At 58.6% G+C, this 21,108-nt stretch overlaps 1 protein-coding gene across 1 annotated transcript in view; it reads left to right on the top strand.

Moving 5' to 3' along the window:
- Positions 1 to 21,072, top strand: part of LOC141726295 (neuronal-glial cell adhesion molecule-like) — a gene marked incomplete at its 3' end in the record, with an annotated part of 40,402 nt that extends 19,330 nt beyond the window's left edge. Inside the window, 10 exon segments of the mRNA XM_074531044.1 lie at positions 1,707 to 1,877; positions 4,067 to 4,178; positions 8,038 to 8,222; positions 10,352 to 10,483; positions 12,336 to 12,479; positions 14,076 to 14,187; positions 18,003 to 18,094; positions 18,097 to 18,168; positions 19,666 to 19,826; positions 20,746 to 21,072. Coding sequence (XP_074387145.1) covers positions 1,707 to 1,877; positions 4,067 to 4,178; positions 8,038 to 8,222; positions 10,352 to 10,483; positions 12,336 to 12,479; positions 14,076 to 14,187; positions 18,003 to 18,094; positions 18,097 to 18,168; positions 19,666 to 19,826; positions 20,746 to 21,072 — 1,508 coding nt within the window.
- Positions 21,073 to 21,108: the final 36 nt, after the last annotated feature.

Below are 21,108 nucleotides of genomic sequence, written 5' to 3'. Positions count from 1 at the left end.
TATTGGGGTCCTGGGTCAGGATTTGGGGCCAGATTTGGGGTCCTGGGTCGGGATTTGGGGTCAGTATTGGGGTCCTGGGTCAGGTTTAGGATCAAGTTTTGGGGTCTCATCCCAGGACAGGTTTGGGGCCAGATTTGGGGTTCTGGGTCAGGATTTGGGGTCATTTTTGGGGTCTGATCCCAAGGTAGATTTGGGGCCAGATTTGGGGTCCTGGGGCAGATTTGGGGGGCAGTTTTAGGGTCAGTTTTGGGGTCCTGGGTCAGGATTTGGGGGTCAGTTTTGGGGTCCTGGGTCAGGTTTAGGATCAAGTTTTGGGGTCTCATCCCAGGACAGGTTTGGGGTCCTGGGGTCAGTTTGGGGTCAGGTTTAGGGTCAGGTTTGGGGCACTTTTAGGACAGGTTTAGGGTCAGTTTTAAGGCAGTTTTGGGGCAATTTTAGGGTCCGGGTTTAAGGCAGTTTTGGGGTCAGTTTTAGGTCAGTTTTAGGGCAGGTTTAGGATCAGTTTTAGGATATTTTGGGGTTTTTCCTGCCCAGGGATCGTGCACATCGCCCAGGACGCGCGGGTCAGCACGGGGCTGGTTTTGGGGCTGTTTGAGGGCAGGTTTGGGGCAGGTTTAGGATCAGTTTTAAGGCAGGTTTAGGATCAATTTTGGGGTCAGATTTAGGATATTTTGGGTTTTTTCCTGCCCAGGGATCGTGCACATCGCCCAGGATGCCCGGGTCAGCATGGGCCAGGACGGGTTCATGGGGCTGGTTTAGGGTCGGGTTTAAGGCAGTTTTGGGGTCAGTTTTAGGGCAGGTTTAGGATCAGTTTTTAGGATCAGTTTTAGGATCAGAATTAGGATATTTTGGGGTTTTTGTCCCCAGGGATCGTGCACATCGCCCAGGATGCCCGGGTCAGCACGGGCCAGGACGGGTTCCTATGGCTGGTTTAGGGTCAGGTTTAGGATTGGGTTTAAGGCAGTTTTGGGGTCAGTTTTAGGATCAGATTTAGGATATTTTGGGGTTTTTGTCCTCCAGGGATCGTGCACATTGCCCAGGACGCTTGGGTCAGCACGGGCCAGGACGGGTTCATGGGGCTGCTTTGGGGGCAGGTTTAGGGTCGGGTTTAAGGCACTTTTATGCCAGGTTTAGGATCAGTTTTAAGGCAGTTTTGGGGTCACTTTTGGGGTTTTTGTCCCCCAGGGATCGTGCACATCGCCCAGGACACGCGGGTCAGCACGGGCCAGGTTCCTGTGGGGCAGGTTTAGGGTCAGATTTAGGGTCGGTTTTAAGGCAGTTTTAGTGCAGTTTTAGGATCAGTTTTAGGATCAATTTTGGGGTCAGATTTAGGATATTTTGGGGTTTTTGTCCCCAGGAATTGTCCACATTGCCCAGGACGCGCGGGTCAGCACGGGCCAGGACGGGTTCATGGGACTGGTTTGGGGGCAGGGTTCAGGCAGGTTTAGGGTCGGGTTTAAGGCACTTTTATGCCAGGTTTAGGATCAGTTTTAAGGCAGTTTTGGGGTCACTTTTGGGGTTTTTGTCCCCAGGGATCGTGCACATCGCCCAGGATGCCCGGGTGAGCATGGGCCAGGACGGGTTCCTGGGGCTGGTTTAGGATCAGGTTTAAGCTGAGGTTTAGGATCAGTTTTAAGGCAGTTTTAGGCCAGGTTTAGGGTCAGTTTTAGGTCAGATTTGGGGTTTAATCCCTGTTTATCTCTCAGGAATTGTGCACATCGCCCAGGACGCCCGGGTGAGCATGGGCCAGGACGGGTTCCTGTACTTCGCCAACGCGCAGGTCGGGGACAGCCACCCCGATTACATCTGCCACGCCCACTACCTGGGACCCCGCACCATCATCCAGAAGGAGCCGCTGGACCTGCGCGTCACCCCCAGTGAGGGACCCCGACCCCAAAACCCCTCTAGGGGACCCCAAAACCCCCTCTAGGGGACCCCAAAGCCCCCTCTAGGGGACCCCAAAACCTCCTCTAGGGGACCCCAAAATCCCAAAACCTTCTCTAGGGGACCCCAAAACCCCCTCTAGGGGACCCCAAAACCTCCTCTAGGGGACCCTAAAATCCCAAAACCTTGTTTAGGGGACCCCCGAACCCCAAAACCCCCTCTAGGGGACCCCAAAACCACAAAGCCCCCTCTAGGGGACCCCAAAATTCCAAAGTCTCCTCTAAGGGACCCCGAAACCCCAAAGCCTTGTTTAGGGGATCCCCAAAACCCCAAAGCCCCCTCTAAGGGACCCCAAAACCCCCTCTAAGCGACCCCAAAACCACAAAGCCTTGTTTAGGGGACCCCAAAACCCCAAAGCCTCCTCTAAGCGACCCCAAAACCACAAAGCCTTGTTTAGGGGACCCCAAAATCCCAAAGCCCCCATCAAGAGGATCCCAAAACCCCAGATCTCCCTCTAAGGGATCCCAAAACCTCCTCTAGGGGACCCCAAAATCCCAAAGTCTCCTCCAAAGGACCCCAAAACCCCAAAGGCTTGTATAGGGGACCCCAAAACCCCAAAGCCCCCTCTAGGGGACCCCGAAATCCCAAAACCTCCTCTAGGGGACCCTGAAATCCCAAATCTCCCTCTAGGGGACCCCAAAGCCCCTCTAAAGGACCCCAAAACCCCAAAGCCCCCTCTAAGGGACCCCAAAATGCCAAAGCCCCCTCTAGGGGACCCCAAAATCCCAAAGCATCCTGTAGGGGACCCCAAAACCCCAAAGCCTTGTTTAGGGGACCCCAAAATCCCAAATCTCCCTCTAGGGGACCCCAAAGCCCCCTCTAGAGGACCCCAAAACCACACAGCCACCTCCAGGGGACCCCGAAATCCCAAATCTCCCTCTAGGGGACCCCAAAACCCCCTCTAGGGGACCCCAAAATCCCTAAAGCCTTGTTTAGGGGACCCCAAAACCCCCAAGCCCCCATCAAGAGGATCCCAAAACCCCAGATCCCCCTCTAAGGGACCCCAAAATCCCAAAGCCTTATTTAGGGGACCCCAAAATCCCAAAGCCTCCTCCAGGGGACCCCAAAACCCCAAAGCCCCCATCAAGAGGATCCCAAAATCCCAAAGCCTTGTCTAGGGGTCCCCCAAACCCCAAATCCCCCATCAAGAGGATCCCAAAACCCCAAAGCCTCCTCTAGGGGACCCCAAAATCCTAAAGCCTCCTCTAGGGGACCCCAAAACCCCAGATCCCCCTCTAAGGGACCCCAAAACCCCCTCTAGAGGACCCCAAAACTGCACAGCCCCCTCTAGGGGACCCCGAAACCCCCTCTAAGGGACCCCAAAACCTTGTTTAGGGGACCCCAAAATCCCAAAGCCCCCTCTAAGGGACCCCAAAACTACACAGCCCCCTGTAAGGGACCCCAAAATCCCAAAGCCTTGTTTAGGGGATCCCCAAATCCCCCATCAAGAGGATCCCAAAACCCCAAAGCCTCCTCTAGGGGACCCCAAAACCCCCTCTAGGGGACCCCTAAATCCCAAAGTCTCCTCTAAGAGACCCCAAAACCACACAGCCTCCTCTAGGGGACCCCAAAACCCCAAATCTCCCATCAAGAGGATCCCAAAATCCCAAAGTCCCCTCTAAGGGACCCCAAAATCCTAAAGCCTTGTTTAGGGGACCCCAAAACCCCAAAGCCCCCTTCAGGGACCCCAAATCCCCCTTCAGGAGACCCCAAAGCCCCATTTAGGGACCCCAAAACCCCAAATCCCCCTTCAGGGACCCCCAAATCCCCCTTTGGGAGACCCCAAATCCCCATTTAGGGACCCCAAAACCCCAAATCCCCCTTCAGGGGACCCCTAATCCCCCTTTGGTAGACCCCAAATCCCCATTTAGGGACCCCAAAACCCCAAATCCCCCTTCAAGGACCCCCTAATCCCCCTTTGAGAGACCCCAAACCCCCTGAATCTCCCTTCAGGGGGACCCCAGACCCTCAAATTCGGGCGGGTTTTGGGGGGGGACCCTCAGGAATTTGGGGCAGGTTCTGAGGCGCTCCTGTGGGATTTGGGGGGGGGGGGGTCCTGGGGGGCTTCCCAAGGAATTTGGGGGGGCTTTGTGGGGGTCTCTAACCCCTCCCCCCCCCCCAGGTAACTCGGTGCAGTCGCGGCCCCCCCGCCTGGTGGTCCCCAGGGACCCCCAACCCACCCACGTGGCCCTGAGGGGGGAGACGCTGGTGCTGGAGTGCATTGCTGAGGGGCTGTGAGTGGGGAGGGGGCTTGGGGGGTCCTGGGAGGGTTTTGGGGGGTCTGGGGGGGTCCTGGGGGAGACCAGAAGGGTTTTGGGGGGTGTTGGAGGGGTCTTGGGGGGTCCTGGGGGGTTTAGGAGGGGTCCTGGGGGGTCCTGGGGGGGTTTTGGGGGGTCTGGGAGGGTCTTGGGGGGATGTTGGAGGGGTATGGGGGGTCCTGGGGGGTTTTGGGGGGGTCCTGGGGGAGACCAGAAGGGTCTTGGGGGGGTATGGGGGGTCCTGGGGGGTCCTGGGGGAGACCAGAAAGGTTTTAGGGGGTCCTGGGGGGGTCTTGGGGGGTTTAGGAAGGTCTTGGGGGGATGTTAGAGGGGTCTTGGGGGGTCTGGAGGGGTCCTGGGGGAGACCAGAAGGGTCTTGGGGGGGTCCTGGGGGGTCTTGGGGTGTCTGGGAGGGTCCTGGGGGGATGTTGGGGGGGTCTGGGGGGGTCCTGGGGGAGACCAGAAGGGTTTTGGGGGGTCCTGGGGGGTTTTGGGGGGTCCTGGGGGGTTTGGGAGGGTCTTGGGGGGTCTTGGAGGGGTCCTGGGGGAGACCAGAAAGGTTTTGGGGGGTCTTGGGGGAGACCAGAAGGGTCCTGGGGGGTCCTGGGGTGGTCTTGGGAGGGTCTTGGGGTATCTGGGAGGGTCTTGGGGGGATGTTGGGGGGGTCTTGGGGGGTCCTGGGGCGTTTTGGGGGTGTCTTGGGGGGTTTAGGAGGGTCTTGGGGGGATGTTGGAGGGGTCTTGGGGGGTCTGGGGGGGGTCCTGGGGGAGACCAGAAGGGTTTTGGGGGGGTCCTGGGGGGGTCTTGGGGGGTTTAGGAGGGTCTTGGGGGGATGTTGGAGGGTCCTGGGGGAGACCAGAAGGGTTTTGGGGGGTCCTGGGGGGTTTAGGAGGGTCTTGGGAGGGATCTGGGGAAATCCAGAGGATTCTGGGGGGTCCCTGGGGGGTCTGGGGGGGTCCTGGGGGAGACCAGAAGGGTTTTTGGTGGTCCTGGGGGGTTTGGGAGGGTCCTGGGAGGGTCTGGGGGGGATGTTAGAGGGTCCTGGGGGAGACCAGAAGGGTTTTTGGGGGTCCTGGGGGGTCCTGGGAGGGTCTTGGGGTATCTGGGAGGGTCTTGGGGGGATGTTGGAGGGGTCTGGGGGAGACCAGAAAGGTTTTGGGGGGTCCTGGGGGGGTTTTGGGGGGTCTGGGGGGTCCTGGGGGAGACCAGAAGGGTTTTGGGGGTGTCTGGGAGGGTCTTGGGGGGTGTTGGAGGGGTCTGGGGGGGTCCTGGGGGAGACCAGAAAGGTTTTGGGGGGTCCTGGGGGGTTTGGGAGGATCTTGGGGGGGATTCTGGGGGGTCCCTGGGCCTGGCTCGGTGGTCCCCAAGGGGTGTCCCAGGTGTCTCAGGGAATTGCAGGGATTATCCCGGTTTAATCCCGGATCTGTCCCGGTTTAATCCGGGATCTATCCCGGTTTAATCCCGGGTCTGTCCCGGTTTAATCCCGGATCTATCCCGGTTTAATCCCGGGTCTATCCCGGTTTAACCTGGTTCTATTCCAGCCCCACGCCCTGGGAGTGGTGGCGCTGCCTGAACGGATCCGGGTGTCCCAGGGTTATCCCAGGGATATCAGGTTTTATCCTGGGTTCATCCCAGGTTTATCCCGGGTTTATCCCGGTTCTATCCCGGTTTAACCCCAGTTTAACCCGGTTCTATTCCAGCCCCACGCCCTGGGGATCTGGGTGTACCTGGGATATCCTGGGGGGTCTCAGGGAATTCCAGGGATCATCCTGGGTTTATCCCGGGTTTATCCTGGTTTAACCCCGGTTTAACCCGGTTCTGTTGCAGCCCCACGCCCTGGGTGTGGTGGCGCCGCCTGAACAGATCCGGGTTTACCTGGGGTGTCCTAAGGGGTGCTGGGGGTATCCCAGGGGTGTCAGAGATTATCCCGGGTTTATCCCGGGTTTATCCCGGTTCTATCCCGGTTTAACCCCGGTTTAATCCCGGTTTAACCCGGTTCTATTCCAGCCCCACGCCCTGGGTGTGGTGGCGCTGCCTGAACAGATCTGGGTGTACCTGGGATATCCCAGGGATGTCAGAGATTATCCCGGATTTATCCCGGGTTTATCCCAGTTTAATCCCAGTTTAACCCCGGTTTAATCCCGGATCTATTCCAGCCCCACGCCCTGGCTGTGGTGGCGCCGCCTGAACAGATCTGGGTGTACCTGGGATATCCTGGGGGGGTCTCAGGGAATTCCAGGGATCATCCCGGGTTTATCCTGGGTTTATCCCGGTTCTATCCCAGTTTAATCCCAGTTTAACCCGGTTCTGTTGCAGCCCCACGCCCTGGATGTGGTGGCGCCGCCTGAACCAATCCGGGTGTACCTGGGATATCCCAGGGGTGTCAGAGATTATCCCGGGTTTATCCCGGGTTTATCCTGGTTTATCCCTGGTTTATCCCGGGTTTATCCCGGGTTTATCCCGGTTCTACCCCAGTTTAACCCTGGTTTAACCCCAGTTTAACCCCAGTTTAACCCCAGTTCTACCCCAGTTTAACCCCGGTTTAACCCCAGTTTAACCCCAGTTCTATCCCAGTTTAATCCCGGTTTAACCCGGTTCTGTTGCAGCCCCACGCCCTGGGGATCTGGGTGTACCTGGGATATCCTGGGGGGTCTCAGGGAATTCCAGGGATCATCCCGGGTTTATCCCGGGTTTATCCCAGTTTAACCCTGGTTTAACCCGGTTCTGTTGCAGCCCCACGCCCTGGCTGTGGTGGCGCCGCCTGAACAGATCCGGGTGTACCTGGGATATCCTGGGGGGGTCAGAGATTATCCCGGGTTTATCCCGGGTTTATCCTGGGTTTATCCCTGGTTTATCCCAGTTTAATCCCAGTTTAATCCCAGTTTAATCCCGGTTTAACCCGGTTCTGTTGCAGCCCCACGCCCTGGGTGTGGTGGCGCCGCCTGAACAGATCCGGGTGTACCTGGGATATCCTGGGGGGGTCTCAGGAAATTCCAGGGATCATCCTGGGTTTATCCCGGGTTTATCCTGGGTTTATCCCGGGTTTATCCCGGTTTAACCCCGGTTTAACCCCGGTTTAACCCGGTTCTGTTGCAGCCCCACGCCCTGGCTGTGGTGGCGCCGCCTGAACAGATCCGGGTGTCCCAGGGTTATCCCAGGGATATCAGGTTTTATCCTGGGTTTATCCCGGGTTTATCCTGGCTCTATCCCGGTTTAACCCCGGTTCTATCCCAGTTTAACCCCGGTTTAACCCGGTTCTGTCTCTCCAGCCCCACGCCCTGGGTGTGGTGGCGCCGCCTGAACCGATCTGGGTGTACCTGGGGTGTCCTAAGGGGTGCTGGGGGTATCCCAGGGGTGTCAGAGATTATCCCGGGTTTATCCCCAGTTTAACCCCAGTTTAACCCCGGTTTAACCCCAGTTTAATCCCAGTTTAATCCCGGTTTAACCCGGTTCAGTTGCAGCCCCACACCCTGGCTGTGGTGGCACCGCCTGAACAGATCCGGGTGTACCTGGGGGTATCCTGGGGGGTCTCAGGGAATTCCAGGGATCATCCTGGGTTTATCCTGGGTTTATCCTGGGTTTATTCCGGGTTTATCCTGGGTTTATCCCTGGTTTATCCCAGTTTAACCCTGGTTTAACCCCAGTTTAACCCCGGTTTAACCCGGTTCTGTTGCAGCCCCACGCCCTGGGTGTGGTGGCGCCGCCTGAACAGATCCGGGTGTCCCAGGGTTATCCCAGGGATATCAGGTTTTATCCCGGGTTTATCCCTGGTTTATCCCAGTTTAATCCCAGTTTAATCCCGGTTTAACCCCGGTTTATCCCGGTTCTATTCCAGCCCCACGCCCTGGGTGTGGTGGCGCCGCCTGAACGCGCCGCTGCCGCCGGGCCGGGCCGTGCTGGACAATTTCAACCACACCCTGAGGCTGCTCAACGTCAGCGAGGCCGACGATGGCGACTACGAGTGCGGGGCCACCAACGGGCTGGGGACGGACCGGAGGAGCCACCGCGTCACCGTGCAGGGTACTGGGATATACTGGGATATACTGGGATATACTGGGAGGGACTGGGATGGACTGGGAGGGACTGGGATATACTGGGATAGACTGGGAGCCACCGCGTCACCGTGCAGGGTACTGGGGGAACTGGGATGGACTGGGAGGGACTGGGAGGGACTGGGATGGACTGGGAGGGACTGGGATAGACTGGGAGCCACCGCGTCACCGTGCAGGGTACTGGGGGAACTGGGAGGGACTGGGATATACTGGGATGGACTGGGATGGACTGGGAGGGACTGGGATGGACTGGGATAGACTGGGAGCCACCGCGTCACCGTGCAGGGTACTGGGGGAACTGGGATGGACTGGGAGGGACTGGGAGCCACCGCGTCACCGTGCAGGGTACTGGGATATACTGGGATATACTGGGATGGACTGGGATGGACTGGGAGGGACTGGGATATACTGGGGGCTGGGGACAGCCCGAGTGCGGGGCCACCAACGGGCTGGGGACGGACAGGAGGAGCCACCGCGTCACCGTGCAGGGTACTGGGGGAACTGGGAGGGACTGGGATATACTGGGAGCCACCGCGTCACCGTGCAGGGTACTGGGATGGACTGGGAGGGACTGGGATGGACTGGGAGCCACAGAGTGACCGTGCAGGGTACTGGGATGGACTGGGATGGACTGGGATGGACTGGGAGGGACTGGGAGGGGATTGGGGGATACTGGGATGGACTGGGAAGGGACTGGGATGGACTGGGAGGGACTGGGATGGACTGGGATGGACTGGGATATACTGGGATATACTGGGAGCCACCGCGTCACCGTGCAGGGTACTGGGGGAACTGGGAGGGACTGGGATGGACTGGGATGGACTGGGATGGACTGGGAGGGACTGGGAGGGACTGGGATGGACTGGGATATACTGGGATATACTGGGATGGACTGGGATATACTGGGATGGACTGGGAGGGACTGGGATGGACTGGGAGGGACTGGGATATACTGAGATGGACTGGGATATACTGGGATATACTGGGATGGACTGGGAGCCACAGGGTCACCATGCAGGGTACTGGGAGGGACTGGGATATACGGGGATGGGCTGGGATGGGCACTGGGCTGTACTGGGAGGGCACTGGTCTGTACTGGGATGGTCCCAGTTGGGTCCCAGTCTCACCCCATTCCCACAGCCGCCCCGTACTGGCTGCGGCGGCCGCAGAGCAGGGCTGGGCTGTACCGAGGGAGCACTGGGTGATACTGGGCTGTACCGGAGGGAGCACTGGGCAGCACTGGGCTGTACTGGGAGGCGCTGGGCTGTACTGGGATGGTCCCAGTCTAACCCAGTGTCCCCAGCCGCCCCGTACTGGCTGCGGCGGCCCCAGAGCGGGGCTGGGCTGTACTGGGTGGGCACTGGGTGATACTGGGCTGTACTGGGACGGTCCCAGTCTAACCCAGTGTCCCCAGCCGCCCCGTACTGGCTGTGGCGGCCCCAGAGCGGGACTGGGCTGTACTGGGGTGTACCGGAGGGAGCACTGGGCAGCACTGGGCTATACTGGGAGGCACTGGGCTGTACTGGGACGGTCCCAGTCTAACCCAGTGTCCCCAGCTGCCCCGTACTGGCTGCGGCGGCCCCAGAGCGGGGCTGGGCTGTACCAGGCGAGCACTGGGTGATACTGGGATGTACCGGGATGGGCATTGGGAGGCACTGGGCTGTACTGGGACGGTCCCAGTCTAACCCAGTGTCCCCAGCCGCCCCGTACTGGCTGCGGCGGCCCCAGAGCAGGGCTGGGCTGTACTGGGGTGTACCGGGATGGGCACTGGGTGGGCACTGGGCTGTACTGGGATGGTCCCAGTTTGGTCCCAGTCTAACCCAGTGTCCCCAGCCGCCCCGTACTGGCTGCGGCGGCCCCAGAGCGGGGCTGGGCTGTACTGGGTGGGCACTGGGCTGTACTGGGCTGTACTGGGAGGCACTGGGATGGTCCCAGTTTGGTCCCAGTCTCACCCCATTCCCACAGCCGCCCCGTACTGGCTGCGGCGGCCCCAGAGCGGGGCTGGGCTGTACTGGGTGGGCACTGGGCTGTACTGGGCTGTACTGGGAGGCACTGGGATGGTCCCAGTTTGGTCCCAGTCTCACCCCATTCCCACAGCCGCCCCGTACTGGCTGCGGCGGCCCCAGAGCGGGGTGTTCGGCCCCGGCGAGACGGCGCGCCTGGACTGCCAGGTGGGCGGCAAACCCCGACCCCGCGTCAGCTGGAGCCTCAACGGGGTCCCCTTCGACGGTAGGGGGCAAACAGGGGGATTGGGGGTGGGGAGGGGGCTTGGGGGGCCTGGGGAGGGCGTTTGGGGGGATTTGAGGGGGAGTTTGGGGGGCCTGGGGGGCTGGAGAGGGAGCGGGGAAGGGGATTTGGGGGAGGTTTTGGGGGGATTTGAGGTGGTTGGGGAGGTTTTGGGGGGTTTAGGGTGGCTGGGGAGGGGATTTGAGGGATTTTGGGGGGGTCCAGGGGGGGTGGGGGAGGGGATTTGAGGGATTTGGGGGGAGGGGATTTGGGGGATTTTGGGGGAGGGGATTTGAGGGATTTTGGGGGGGGGTCCGGGGGGGTGGGGGAGGGGATTTGAGGGATTTTGGGGGGGGGGTCCGGGGGGGTGGGGGAGGGGATTTGAGGGATTTGGGGGGTCCGGGGGGCTGGGGGAGGGGATTTGAGGCCTTTGGTGGGTGGGGGAGGGGTGTCGGTTTGGGGGTCCCTTGGGGGGTTTTGGGGTCCCTTGGGGGGTTTGGGGGTCCCTTGGGTGTCCCTGAGGGTTTGGGGGGGGGTTCCTGGGGATGGGAGTTTGATGTCCCCAGGGGTGGTTTTGGTGTCCCTGGATGAGTTTTTGATGTCCCCAATGTCCCCAATGATGTCCCCAATGATGGTTTTGGTGTCCCCAATGTCCCCAGTGATGTCCCCAATGGTGTCCCCAGTGATGTCCCCAATGGTGTCCCCAATGATGTCCCCAATGTCCCCAATGATGTCCCCTTTTCATGTCCCCAATGATGTCCCCAGTGATGTCCCCAATGGTGTCCCCAATGATGGTTTTGGTGTCCCCAATGTCCCCAATGTCCCCAATGATGGTTTTGGTGTCCCCAATGTCCCCAATGTCCCCAGATGTCCCGGACTCAGACTGCCTCTCCCTGCGGGACGGGGCTCTGATCCTGTCCCTGGGTTTTTGGTGTCCTCAATGTCCCCAGTGATGTCCCCAATGTCCCCAATGTCCCCAGTGATGTCCCCAATGGTGTCCCCAATGTCCCCAATGATGTCCCCAATGGTGTCCCCAGTGATGTCCCCACTGTCCCCAGATGTCCCAGACTCAGACCGTCTCTCTCTCCAGGACGGGGCTCTGATCCTGTCCCTGGGTTTTTGGTGTCCCTGGATGAGATTTTGGTGTCCCCAATGTCCCCACTGTCCCCAATGTCCCCAATGGTGTCCCCAATGATGGTTTTGGTGTCCCCAATGTCCCCATTGATGTCCCCAATGGTGTCCCCATTGATGTCCCCAGTGATGTCCCCAATGTCCCCAATGGTGTCCCCAATGTCCCCATTGATGTCTCCAATGTCCCCAATGGTGTCCCCAATAATGGTTTTGGTGTCCCCAATGTCCCCAATGGTGTCCCCAATGTCCCCTCAGATGTCCCGGACTCAGACCCCACCTCTCTCTCCGGGACTGGGCTCTGGTCCTGTCCCTGGGTTTTTGATGTCCCCAATGTCCCCAATGGTGTCCCCAATGACGTCCCCAGTGATGTCCCCAATGTCCCCAATGTCCCCAATGGTGTCCCCAATGGTGTCCCCAATGTCCCCAGTGGTGTCCCCAATTATGGTTTTGGTGTCCCCAATGTCCCCAATGGTGTCCCCAGATGTCCCAGACTCAGACCGCCTCTCTCTCCGGGACGGGGCTCTGATCCTGTCCCCGGGGATGGTTTTGGTGTCCCCAGTGATGTCTCCAATGTCTCCAATGTCTCCAATGTCCCCAGTGATGTCCCCAATGTCCCCAATGGTGTCCCCAATGTCCCCAATGGTGTCCCCAATGATGTCCCCAGTGATGTCCCCAATGTCCCCAGTGATGGTTTTGGTGTCCCCAATGTCCCCACTGTCCCCAGATGTGCCGGGCTCAGACCGCCTCTCTCTCCGGGACGGGGCTCTGATCCTGTCCCAGCTGGAGCCCAACGACTCCATGGTCGCTCAGTGCGAGGCCTCCAACGTCCACGGGCGGCTGCTGGCCAACGCCTTCATCTACGTCGTGGGTGAGTCACCCCAAAACACCCCAAATCACCCCAAAATCATAATCAAAAACACCCCAAAATCATCATCAAAATCACCCCAAAATCACCCCAAAATCACCCCAAAAACACCCCCAAAAACACCCCAAAATCACCCCAAAAACACCCCAAAAACACCCCAAAATCACCCCCAAAATCACCCCAAAAACACCCCAAAATCACCCCAAAATCACCCCAAAACCACCCCGGAAACACCCCAAAAACACCCCCAAATCACCCCAAAAACACCCCCAAAATCACCCCAAAAACACCCCAAAATCACCCCAAAAACACCCCCAAATCACCCCAAAAACACCCCCAAAATCACCCCAAAAACACCCCAAAATCACCCAAAAACACCCCAAAACCCACAAATCCCCTAAAACCCCTGGTACCCCCCAAAATCTGCTCGATATCCCCCCAAAACCCCCAAAATCTGCTCAATTCCCCCTGGGACCCCCCTGAGAGTGATTTTGGGGTCCCAGGTTGGATTTTGGGGTCCCAGGTTGGAATTTGGGGTCCCAGGTTGGATTTTGGGGTTTGGGGGATGGAATTTGGGATCCTAGGATGGATTTTGGGGTCCCAGGATCGATTTTGGGGTCCTGGGCATAGAATTTGGGGATCCCAGGATGGATTTTGGGGTTTTGGGGATGGATTTTGGGGTCCCAGGATGGATTTTGGGATCCCAGGATGGATTTTGGGGTCCTGGGGATGGATTTTGGGGTCCCAGGTTGGATTTTGGGGTTTTGGGGATGGATTTTGGGGTCCCAGGTTGGATTTTGGTGTTTTGGGGACGGAATTTGCGGTCCCAGGATGGATTTTGGGGTCCCGGGATGGATTTTGGGGTCCCGGGATGGATTTTGGGATCCTAGGATGGATTTTGGGGTCCCAGGATGGATTTTGGGGTCCAGGATGGATTTTGAGGTTTTGGGGATGGAATTTGGGATCCTAGGATGGAATTTGGGGTCCCAGGATGGATTTTGGGATTCCAGGATGGATTTTGGGATCCAGGTTGGATTTTGGGGTCCTGGGGATGGAATTTGGGGTCCCAGGATGCATTTGGGGATCCCAGGATGGATTTTGGGGTCCCAGGATGGATTTTGGGGTTTTGGGGATGGATTTTGGGGTCCCAGGATGGATTTTGGGGTCCCAGGATGGAATTTGGGATCCCAGGATGGATTTTGGGATCCCAGGATGGATTTTGGGATCCCAGGATGGATTTAGAGCCCCAGGGATGGATTTTGGTACCCCAGGGAGCGATTTTGGGGTCCCAGGATGGATTTGGGATCCCAGATTGGATTTTGGGGTTTGGGGGATGGAATTTGGGATCCCAGGATGGAATTTGGGGTCCCAGGATGGGAATTTGGGATCCCAGGATGGATTTTGGGATCCCCAGGATGGAATTTGGGATCCCAGGATGGATTTTGGTACCCCAGGGAGCAATTTTGGGGTCCCAGGATGGATTTTGAGGTTTTGGGGATGGATTTTGGGGTTTTGGGGATGGATTTTGGGGTTTTGGGGATGGATTTTGGGGTTTTGGGGATGGATTTTGGGGTCCCTGACCCCCTCGAACGCCCCCAGAGCTGCCGGTGCAGATCCTGAGCCCGGACTCGCAGCTCTACACCGTGGTGGAGAACCAGACGGCGCTGCTGCACTGCCGCGCCTTCGGGGCGCCCGCGCCCGCCGTCGAGTGGTGAGAGACCCCAGACCCAAATTACCCCAAATCCCATCAAATCCCCCCAAAACCCCCTGAAATCTGCTCAAATTCCCCCCAAAAAAATCCCCCAAAATCCCCCCAAAATCAGCTCCTATCCCCGGGAACCCCAAACCCCCTCACTCACTTTACCCGCCGTGGAGGGGTGAGAGACCCCAGACCCAAATTACCCCAAATCCGATCAAATCCCCCCAAAACCCTCTGAAATCTGCTCAAATCCCCCCCCCTCAAAAATCCCCCAAAATCTCCCAAAGTCCGCTTCTATCCCTGAGGATCCCCAAACCCACCTGTGCCCCACCATGGAGTGGTGAGAGACCCCAGACCCAAAATACCCCAACTCTGATCAAATCCCCCCAAAACCCCTGAAATCTGCTCAAATCCCCCCCCCCAAAACCCCCTGAAATCTGCTTAAATCCCCCCCCAAAAATCCCCCAAAATCCTCCTATCCCCAAACCCACCTGTGCCCCACCGTGGAGTGGTGAGAGACCCCAGACCCAAATTACCCCCAAAGTTGATCAAATCCCCCCAAAACCCCCTGAAATCTGCTCAGGACCCCTCCCCAAAACCCGCTGAAATCTGCTCAAATCCCCCCAAAAAAATCCCCCAAAATCCCCCAAAATCCGCTCCTATCCCTGAGGATCCCCAAACCCACCTGTGCCTCACCGTGGAGTGGTGAGAGACCCCAGACCCAAATTACCCCAAATCCGATCAAGTGCCCCCAAAACCCTCTGAAATCTGCTCAAATTCCCCCCCAAAATCCCCCAAAATCCGCTCCTATCCCCTGAGGATCCCCAAACCCACCTGTGCCCCACCGTGGAGTGGTGAGAGACCCCAGACCCAAAACACCCCAACTCTGATCAAATCCCCCCAAAACCCCCTGAAATCTGCTCAAATCCCCCCCCAGGACCCCCCAAAAATCCCTCAAAATCCACTCCTATCCCAAACCTACCTGTGCCCCACTGTGGAGTGGTGAGGGACCCCAGACCCAAAACACCCCAAATCCGATCAAATCCCCCAAAACCCCCTGAAATCTGCTCAAATCCCCCCCCCAGGACCCCTCAAAAACCCCCCCAAAATCTACTCAAATCCCTGGGAACCCCAAACCCACCTGTGCCCCACCATGGAGTGGTGAGAGACCCCAGACCCAAATTACCCCAAATCCGATCAAATCCCCCCAAAACCCGCTGAAATCTGCTCAAATCCCCCCCCCAAAAATCCTCAAAATCCGCTCCTATCCCCAAACCCACCTGTGCCCCACTGTGGAGTGGTGAGAGACCCCAGACCCAAATTACCCCAACGCTGATCAATATCCCCCCAAAACCCCTCTGAAATCTGCTCAAATCCCCCCCCAAAAATCCCCCAAAATCCTCCTATCCCTGGGAACCCCAAACCCCTCACTCACTTTACCTGCCATGGAGTGGTGAGAGACCCCAGACCCAAATTACCCCAAAGCTGATCAATATGCTCCCAAAACCCCCTGAAATCTGCTCAAATCCTCCCCCCAAAATCCCCCAAAATCCTCCTATCCCCAAACCCACCTGTGCCTCACCGTGGAGTGGTGAGAGACCCCAGACCCAAATTACCCCAAATCCCATCAAATCCCCCCAAAACCCCCTGAAATCTGCTCAAATCCCCCCCCAGGACCCCCCAAAGTCTCCCAAAATCCGCTCCTATCCCTGGGCATCCCCAAACCCACCTGTGCCCCACTGTGGAGTGGTGAGAGACCCCAGACCCAAAATACCCCAACTCTGATCAAATCCCCCCACCTGTTTAATCTCAGTTTTGCCCCCTTTTACCTCGTTTTTTGCCCCCATTTGATCTCAGTTTTACCCCTGTTTGATCTCAGTTTTGCCCCAGTTTGATCTCAGTTTTTGTTTTTCCCCCATCCCAGATTTACCCAAGCCCTGACCCCGGCCCTGGAGGATGATCACGAATTCCCCAGCCCATGTTTGATCTCAATTTTTCCCCATCCCAGGTTTACCCAATCCCCCACCCCAGCCCTGGTAGACGATCGCACCTTCCCCAGCCCATTTGATCTCAGTTTTGCCCCAGTTTAATCTCAGTTTTTATTCCCCAGGTTTACCCAATTTCTGACCCCAGCCCTGGCGGACGATCACGAATTCCCCAGCCCCGGTTTCAGCTCAGTTTTTATTTTTCCCCATCCCAGGTTTACCCAATCCCTCACCCGGGCCCTGGCGGACGATCACGAATTCCCCAGCCCCAGTTTAATCTCAGTTTGATCTCAGATTTTATTCCCCAGGTTCACCCCAGCCCTGACCCCGGCCCTGGAGGATGATCACGAATTCCCCAGCCCCAGTTTCAGCTCAGTTTCAGCTCAGTTTTTATTTTTTCCCCAATCCCAGATTCACCCAAACCCTGAGCCCAGCCCTGGAGGGACGATCACGCCTTCCCCAGCCCCAGTTTAAGCTCAGTTTTGCCCCAGTTTGATCTCAGTTTTTGTTTTTCCTCTCCCCAGGTTTACCCAAGCCCTCACCCCAGCCCTGGAGGACGATCACGAATTCCCCAGCCCATTTGATCTCAGTTTTGCCCCAGTTTAAGCTCAGTTTTTATTCCCCAGGTTCACCCAAACCCTCACCCCAGCCCTGGAGGACAATCACGAATTCCCCAGCCCATTTGATCTCAGTTTTGCCCCAGTTTAAGCTCAGTTTTTGTTTCCCTGGTTTACCCAAACCCTCATCCCAGTCCTGGAGGACCATCACAAATTCCCCAGCCCCAGTTTGATCTCAGTTTAATCTCAGTTTTTATTCCCCAGGTTTACCCAATCCCTCACCCCAGCCCTGGTGGACGATCATGAATTCCCCAGCCCCAGTTTGATCTCAGTTTAATCTCAGTTTTTATTTTTCCCCAATCCCAGGTTTACCCAAGCCCTGACCCCGGCCCTGGAGGACGATCACGAATTCCCCAGCCCATTTGATCTCGGTTTTGCCCCTGTTTGATCTCGGTTTTGCCCCGGTTTAATCTCAGTTTTTGTTTCCCAGGTTTACCCAAACCCTCACCCCAGCCCTGGCGGACGATCACGCCTTCCCCAGCCCATGTTTGATCTGAGTTTCAGCTCAGTTTTTATTTTTCCCCATCCCAGGTTCACCGAGTCCCTGACCCCGGCCCTGGCCGACGATGATCTCAGTTTTGCCCCAGTTTGATCTCAGTTTAATCTCAGTTTTTATTTTTCCCCATCCCAGGTTCACCGAGTCCCTGACCCTGGCCCTGGAGGACGATGATCTCAGTTTTGCCCCAGTTTGATCTCAGTTTAATCTCGGTTTTTGTTTTTATTCCCCAGGTTCACCGAGTCCCTGACCCCCGCCCTGGCCGACGATCACAAATTCCCCAGCCCATGTTTGATCTCAGTTTTGCCCCAGTTTAATTTCAGTTTTTGTTTTTCCCCATCCCAGGTTCATCCCAGCCCTGGAGGACGATCATGCATTCCCCAGCCCCAGTTTGATCTCAGTTTAAGCTCGGTTTTTGTTTTTATTCCCAGGTTCACCGAGTCCCTGACCCCCGCCCTGGCCGACGATCACGAATTCCCCAGCCCCAGTTTGATCTCAGTTTGATCTCAGTTTTTATTTTTCCCCATCCCAGGTTCACCGAGTCCCTGAGCCCGGCCCTGGCGGACGATCATGAATTCCCCAGCCCATGTTTGATCTCAGTTTAAGCTCGGTTTTTGTTTTTATTCCCCAGGTTCACCGAGTCCCTGACCCCGGCCCTGGAGGACGATGATCTCAGTTTTGCCCCAGTTTGATCTCAGTTTAAGCTCAGTTTTTGTTTTTATTCCCCAGGTTCACCGAGTCCCTGACCCCCGCCCTGGCCGACGACCGCGCCTTCGCCTTCACCAACGGCTCCCTGCGCGTGTTCCCAGCACAGCGCGCGGACTCGGGCTGTTCCGCTGCCGCGCCCGCAACGCGCACAGCAACGCCAGCGCCAGCGCGCGCCTGGACGTGCGCGGTGAGGGAGCCCCGGGACCCCCGGGACCGGCCTGGGAATACCCCTGAGACCCCTGGGAACTTCCTGAGACCCCCTGGACCAGCCTGAGACCCCTGGGAACATCCTGAGACCCCCTGGGACCAGCCTGAGACCCCTGGGAACATCCTGAGACCCCTGGGAATACCCCTGAGACCCCCCAAAACCCTCTGAGACCCCCTGGGAACCTCCTGAGACCCCCTGGGATGGCCTGAGACCCCCGGGACCCCCTGGGACCCCCCTGAGACCCCTGGGAACCTCCTGAGACTCCCCTGAGACCCCTGGGACCAGCCTGGGACCCCCTGAGACCCCTGGGACCGGCCTGGGACCCCTGAGACCTCCAGAACCCTCTGAGACCCCTGGGAACCTCCTGGGACCCCCTGGGATGGCCTGAGACCCCGGGACCGGCCTGGGACCCCCCTGGGACCCCCAAAACCCTTTGAGACCCCTGTGAACCGCCTGAGACTCTCTGAGACCCCCGGGACCCCTGAGACCCCCTGAGACCCCCAAAACCCTCTGAGACCCCTGGGAACCTCCTGAGACCCCCGGGACCAGCCTGGGACCCCTGGGAATACCCCTGAGACCCCCAAAACCCTCTGAGACCCCTGGGACCGGCCCCCCACATCCTCTCCAAACCCATCCTGGGACCCCCAAATCCCCCCTCAAATCCATCCTGAGACCCCCAAATCCCCCCCAAATCCTCTCCAAACCCATCCTGGGATCCCCAAATCCTCCCCAAACCCACCCTGGGACCCCCAAATGTTCCCCAAACCCATCCTGGGACCCCAAATCCTCCCCAAGTCCATTCTAGGACCCCCAATTCCCCCCCTCAAACCCATCCTGGGACCCCCAAATGTTCCCCAAAACCCATCCTGGGACACCCAAATCCTCCCCAAACCCACCCTGGGACCCCCAAATGTTCCCCAAACCCATCCTGGGACCCCCAAATCCTCCCCAAGTCCATTCTAGGACCCCCAATTCCCCCCCTCAAACCCATCCTGGGACCCCCAAATGTTTCCCAAACCCATCCTGGGACCCCCAAATCCTCCTCAAGTCCATTCTGGGGCCACAAATCCTCCTCAAACCCATCCTGGGACCCCCAAATCCTCCCCAAAGCCATCCTGGGACCCCCAAACCCCCCCCAAATCCTCCCTCAAACCCTTCCTAGGACCCCCAAATCCCCCCCCAGATCCTCCCCAAACCCATCTTGGGACCCCCAAATCCTCCTCAAGTCCATTCTGGGGCCCCAGATCCTCCCCAAACCCATCCTGGAACACCCAAATCCTCCCCAAAGCCATCCTGGGACCCCCAAATCCCCCCTCAAATCCATCCTGAGACCCCCAAATCCCCCCCAGATCCTCCCCAAACCCATCCTGGGACCCCCAAATCCTCCCCAAAGCCATCCTGGACACCCAGATCCATCCTGGGACCCCCAAATCCCTTTCAGGACCCCCCAAATCACCCCATTTCCCCCTGCCCCAGCTGCCACGCGGATCACGGTGCCGCCCCAGAGCGTGACGGCCAAGAAGGGCGAGACGGTGACGTTCACGTGCGGGGCCACCTGGGACCTCCGGGCTGGAGCCGCGCGGGCTCCTCTGGCTGCGGGACGGGAAACCCGTGCTGGAGAGCGCCGACAGCGACAAGTGAGGGAATGGGGGCGTTTGGGGGGGATTTGGGGGTCCCAGGATGGGTTTGGGGGGAAATTGGGGGTCCCTGGATGGGTTTGAGGGCGTCCTGGCAGGGTTTGGGGGGTCCCAGGATGGATTTTGGGGGGATTTGGGGAGGGGTCTCCTCTGGCTGTGGGACGGGAAACCCGTGCTGGAGAGCGCCGACAGCGACAAGTGAGGGAATGGGAGCGTTTGGGGGGAATTTGGGGGTCCCAGGATGGGTTTGGGGGTCCCAGGATGGGTTTGGGGAGGGGTCTCCTCTGGCTGAGGAATGGGAAACCCGTGCTGGAGAGCGCTGACAGCGACAAGTGAGGGGCTGGGGAGGGGGCTGGGGGGGTCCTGGCAGGGTTTGGGGAGGGTTTGGGGGTCCCAGGATGGGTTTGGGGAGGGGTCTCCTCTGTCTGTGGGATGGGAGCCCCGTGCTGGAGAGCGCCGACAGCGACAAGTGAGGGAATGGGGGCGTTTGGGGGGGATTTGGGGGGTCCTGGGGGAGATTTGGGGGGATTTGAGGGGGTTTAAGGGGGGTCCTGGCAGGGTTTGGGGAGGGTTTGGGGGTCCCAGGATGGATTTGGGGAGGGGTCTCCTCTGGCTGAGGAACGGGAACCCCGTGCTGGAGAGCGCCGACAGCGACAAGTGAGGGAGGGGAGGGGGCTTGGGGGGGATTTGGGGTGGATTTGGGGGTCCCAGGATGGGTTTGGGGGGAAATTGGGGGTCCAAGTGAGGGGCTGGGGATGCTGGGGGGGATCCTGGGGGAGGTCCCAGGATAGATGGGGGGGTCCTGGGAGGGTTTGAGGGGGATTTGGGGCTCCAGGGATGTTTTTGGGGGGTCCCAGGCAGGGTTTGGGGGGTCCCAGGCAGGATTTGGGGTTCAGGGCGGTTTTTGGGGTCCCCGCAGGTTCTCGGTGGCCGGGGACACGCTGACAGTGGCCGGGGTGGATTATCCCAATCAGGGCCGGTTTTTGGGGGGGTCTCAGGCAGGGTTTGGGGGTCCCAGGCAGGGTTTGGGGTTCAGAGCTGGTTTTGGGGGTGTCCCAGGCAGGGTTTGGGGTTCAGGGCTGTTTTTGGGGGGTCTCAGGCAGGATTTTGGGGTCCCAGGCAGGGTTTGGGGTTCAGGGTGGTTTTTGGGGTCCCCGCAGGTTTTCGGTGGCCGGGGTGGATTATCCCAATCAGGGCTCGTTTTGGGGGGGTCCCAGGCAGGGTTTGGGGCTCAGGGCTGGTTTTGGGGGGGTCCAGGCAGAGTTTGGGGTTCAGGGCTGGA

This window comes from Zonotrichia albicollis, chromosome 34 (genome assembly GCF_047830755.1).
Source record: "Zonotrichia albicollis isolate bZonAlb1 chromosome 34, bZonAlb1.hap1, whole genome shotgun sequence".
In the NCBI taxonomy this organism is placed as follows: Eukaryota; Metazoa; Chordata; class Aves; order Passeriformes; family Passerellidae; genus Zonotrichia; species Zonotrichia albicollis.
The sequence above is the reverse complement of the archived record's forward strand: the minus strand, read 5'-3'. Positions and strand labels throughout refer to the sequence as shown.